General features: G+C 38.0%; 1 protein-coding gene across 2 annotated transcripts; it reads left to right on the forward strand.

Annotated features, from left to right (window-relative positions):
• The first annotated feature begins 320 nt into the window (after window positions 1-320).
• Window positions 321-4,837, forward strand: LOC111038703 (protein drumstick-like). 2 transcript variants are annotated; one of them, XM_022321920.1, is made up of 3 exons: window positions 321-683; window positions 2,279-2,867; window positions 4,174-4,837. In XM_022321920.1, exons 2-3 carry the CDS (start codon window positions 2,659-2,661, stop codon window positions 4,190-4,192), a joined length of 228 nt encoding a protein of 75 aa, XP_022177612.1. In that variant the 5' UTR covers window positions 321-683; window positions 2,279-2,658; the 3' UTR covers window positions 4,193-4,837. The 2 variants fall into 2 exon arrangements, with proteins under 2 accessions (XP_022177612.1, XP_022177611.1); XM_022321919.1 differs by having other exon boundaries at window positions 4,654-4,837.
• The last annotated feature ends 259 nt before the right edge of the window (window positions 4,838-5,096 follow it).

A 5,096-nucleotide genomic window follows, 5' to 3' on the forward strand; every position in this document is an offset into this window, starting at 1 on the left:
CGGGCGTGGCCTGCACCGGCTTCCGTGCGTTTCCCACGGCGCCCATTGGGTCCCCGGCCACGGCTGCTCGCGCCCATGCACCCGCCGCCGCCGCCGATGATCGGGTAGCGCACCCGGGGAGCAGCCGAACGCGCGCGCCGATCCGGTGCGGTATACTACTACTACCGCCGCCGTCGTCGTCGTCGTCGTCGAATACAACAACGCCGCCGCCGCGCCCGGTTGTTACCGTCGTCGTCGTCGTCGTCGTCGCTGCTGTTGCTGCTGCTGTTGCCGCCGCCGCTCCTGCTGCTGTTGTTGCCGCCGCCGCCGCCGCCGCCGCCGCCGCCGCCGCCGCCGTAACACACACACACACACGCGCGCGCGCACACTACACACACTCTCGACCGTCGCCGTGTGGAGAGACCGCTTCTGACTTTCGTGTGCTACAGTCCAGTGAGTTCCGCAATAATCACCACTTACCGCGGTCGTCTTCTTCTTCGTCGTCGTCGTCGTCCTCGTCGCCGTCGTCCTCGTCGCCGTCGTCTTCTTATGATATATTACAAGAGTGTGCCTGTGTTACTATATGCTGATATTAAATAATATATAATATAATAATATATTATTTGTACTCGCGCATGTAACGGTGCAGTGCACGAAATATAAAATTCGTACCCGTACAGAATAATATAATACACGCGAGCCTTGTAAGTATTTTAGTATATATTATTTTATTTCAAAATCATAATTTTTTTTTGTCTTACACTCATATTTTTCTCGTCGTCCGTCTGTAATATTTTTTTTCTATTTCTTACTCGTACGATATTCTATTATATTATTTTCGCTTCGCCGTCGTCGCGACTTCGATCCATAAACATTAAAATATACACATCATACATTATAGGTAGGTAGTCTTCGGTAGGTTTGCTCAATAATTTAATATTATTTTAACTACATAAGTGCGTGCGATATACAGGCGTATACAGGCGCAGTCACAGCGTCGGCTATAATATATATTGTAAATCGTACGTCACAATAATATATCATCGTGTATGCGACGTACGCGGTCGATTTGGTCGTGTCAACCCGTTGATTACGGTTGGTGCGCGCGAAATACGTCGTAATGGACTACCGGTGTTCGTCGACCGACCCGGCGCGTAACCGCGGTAGTAGTTTACCGGTGGTGGGGACGAATTAATGGCGGCCACCGCGGCTACCGGTGTTCGGTCGGCTACCGGACTCCGCCTATACCCCTTTACTCTGCGCCTCCGCGTGATCGTTTTCCACCGCGCACAACATCCGCAGCCGTCGGACAGTCACGAAACCGCTCCTCTCGGGTCGGAAAATTTCCAACGTTAAACCGTTTTATTGGTACTTCGACTAAACGATATTATTATATTGTATTGCATAATAATATATATTATAATAATATAGTGATAATTCTTAGTATTGAGTGTAGGTACCCACAATTACTATTAACCTCTTACGCCTTTCGGATTTTTTACGATTAATACCATACATACCTACGCGGTTATTCCGCCACACCGTTGTTTAGGTATCTCATCTATTAGGTTTATCCGCGGTAGACTATATTATACTAAAATATAATATTATCCACTGTTGACGGCCGTTGATGTATAATGCTGCCGGCGTTATAGATTATTGTTGTTGCGCGTCTTTAATTTTTTTCGTCAACCTTTTGTCACTCGACCCACTTCTGTTTTATAGGTATAATATGTTAAAACTCTTCAACATATTATATCACCGTGGGTATTGAAATCGCGTCACCCGTCGCGTCTGCGCTTATATAAGATAAATACGATTTTTTTCGTTTACATTTTTTCCAGTTTCGTTTGCCATCGATATCTGCGTGTCCCGTCTTCCCCGCAGTCAAAGCCTCTTTTTTTTTTTTTTTATGTTTATGGAGCGCCTTGAATTACTCCCGTGCCGCAACAAGTCGGTCACCACTGCATTACGTGGTCCGCTGCAGGTAGGCGGCGCGTCATTGCGGTGCATACACATTATACGTAATTGTCGGCACGTCTGTCTGATTTCGCAAACTCCTACTCAAAATCCTTGAACGCCACCCGCCTATTGTTGTCGTTCACATATTTTGATATATTGCACATAGTGTTTAGTTTTTTGACGCGCGCGTAACCGCCGAAAACCCATTGGTCATAAATAATAATAATAATAATAATAATAATAATAATAATAATATTATTATTATTGTAATATATGTTATAGTACGATGTAATACAAATTCAATGACTTTCATTTTGCGCTTGTGTTGTTTTTACAGCGTCGTCTTGTCGTCGTCGTCGTCATCGCCGTCGCAGCCCCGCAGCCGCATAGCCGCCTGCAATATATATATATATATATATATATATATATATATAAATATATATATACATATATTATTATAATATACGCGTCCGTATACATCACTGCACTAGTTGGCGGCGTATATTTGCGGGACACCGATCTGAAAATCACTACACGTCATAATATTAATACAATAGTTGTGTACCTATATTTCCCACCCGGGTAACCTTCTCGTCCCGTTCCTAACGAGACGATCGACACTCGGCCTGAGTCACCGCCGTCGACGGACGTCCGTTACTATATATTATCGTAATCAGCTCGTGGAGCGCCAGGCGAGAACGCTGCAGCGGCCCGACCATGTACGCGGTAATACAGCTCGACTCGGAAAACCACCGACTCCGGCCCAAGAGGGTCAAAATGGAGTTTGTGTGCAAGTACTGCAACCGGACGTTCAACAAACACTATTCGCTGCTTATACACGAACGCAACCATCTGCCAACGGTCAACTACCGGTGCGAGATGTGCTACAAGTCGTTCAAACGGCAGGACAGCCTGCAACAACACAGGTCAGTGTCGAAATCGCATTGAGTCCCTGCATATCATATATAATATACCACCTACTGTATTATATATGTTATTATAGTACCTACCTATAATGCACACATTATTTGTATATATGTATATATAAACTATCACTATACTATACCACTGCTACTACTACTATACTTATAATACTCTATATATATTATATACTTACTGTATACTACTTCGTATTGAAACTGCCGTGTACATATAAAATATTGTCGTCGCCATCGTCGGATTTGAGGTTGTGAAAGCCGCCTCCTCCTCCTTCCGGAATTCGTACGAATTTTTATTCGCTATCGGAAAATTCTTTTGAACTTCGAAATCGCGGGATTAATATAATATATTTTGTTAATATATATGTATTATATCGCTAACCGCGGTTGCTGTCGCCAAAAGACCACCTTCGTGACCGGGAACCCGTGGATGACGAGAAAATGTTTCTACCTATACACCTATGTTATATATTTTGTTACATATACAATGTTATAATTATACTTATGTCTTATATTAATACAAAATGAACTGTTAACGCAATTTTTGGAGTCAAACGCAAAACCTAAACATTAATTAATTAACTGCATATACCTACCTATATTATAATTTGACTAAAATTCTATTAACAATTGCTTTGAGGTATAAAAATAAAACATGTATGATGCATTGATGCAATATACACTTTACGAAAAAAAAATTATGTGCGATGTATTTGGCATCTGCGCACAATAATTTTCCTGATAATAATTTGGCACTAACTGACAGGGAACGAAATTGACTTCAAATATTAGTTGCGTTCATTTTGGATACATATATACTTCCTAAATATATATAAATACATATAATATTATACAACCTACAACTTTATTTTTAAAGTCTAATTACCTAAATACAAACATTAGTGATGTTATATACAAACTCCGTGTATGGTATTACTATATTACTACGGTGGTTGATTTTATTATTACTACCTATATAAGTCTGCGTTCTAAGTGTATGCAATCTTTTCACTTATTTCAATTCTTGTTCTATATATATTATCCTCTTGCAGTATTTTCACGTTCTGTACTTATTACCGTTTTAAAACATGTCGACACATCGCCTGTTAAATTCTTTTTGCAATTAAGATGTTAATTCGATTTAATATCTTAATATATTTTAACAATAACAAATATAATTAAATTCAATAAAAAAAATTCACTTAAATAAATAAAACAAAATAAAAACAACCATTCTTGTCTGTTATTAACATTGGGTTTTGGATTTTTCGCTATTTTTTATTTTTTTTTATAGATGTGGCCACTCAAGGTGAACTACGGATTCTTCAAGACAACCCTTATTTATAAAACCTACCTATCTAAAAAAAAAAAATCTATTATAGGCCACATTTCTTACTGTATATTGTAAGCCATAGGTCCTATTTTATTCTTCTCTATATTAATAGTTTCAAGTGTAAAAACAAAAAAAATAAAACAAAAGAATTCGGTTCATAATTTACCTATTCACGTTATTAATATTATGATAATACGGCATGGTCGCTTGTTTTACTAATACCGGTTTGAGGTCACATCTCACATAGACTTACCTCTATCTTATACTTATGAATGATCTCTCTAAAAAATCAATTCTCACGAAAATATGATCTAATTGTGTGTACTATATATGCCACATATTATTTTCAAATGTTATTCTTCAATGTTTTTTAATTTTTTAATTTAATTTTAATTTTCTCTCGGACTTCTTTTGTTTATGGTTTTTATTTTTCCAATACAGATCAACTCATAGTCCAAATTACAGAGCTGGGTACGCATTGCAGCTTTGAAAAAATTGTGATATGCTAAATTATTGGCAAATTGTTCTAATGAAGTAAATGTAGATAGACAGACATTAACTAGGTAGTTGTTAAGTTGTAGTATTAATAAGATTATTATATATTTGAGCAGACTGGTCTTTTTTTAACTTTTCGAATTAAAAAATATGTAGTTTCGAAAAAAACTCAAGTACAATTTTTGAATTTACTGTTTTTAAATGTAAATCAATTAATAATTAATTAACAATGTATGTTATTTTAAGTAAAATAAAAAGTCGTACAAATCAATATTATATTCCTAATATTTTTATTGTAAGACGTTGATTAAATAATCAGACATACATACCAATGTAATATTATTATTTTGTAGAATAGTAGATCTATGTGAAATCCATGTGTAGAATCT

This window comes from Myzus persicae, unplaced genomic scaffold, assembly GCF_001856785.1.
Source record: "Myzus persicae strain clone G006 unplaced genomic scaffold, MPER_G0061.0, whole genome shotgun sequence".
Taxonomy (NCBI): domain Eukaryota; kingdom Metazoa; phylum Arthropoda; class Insecta; order Hemiptera; family Aphididae; genus Myzus; species Myzus persicae.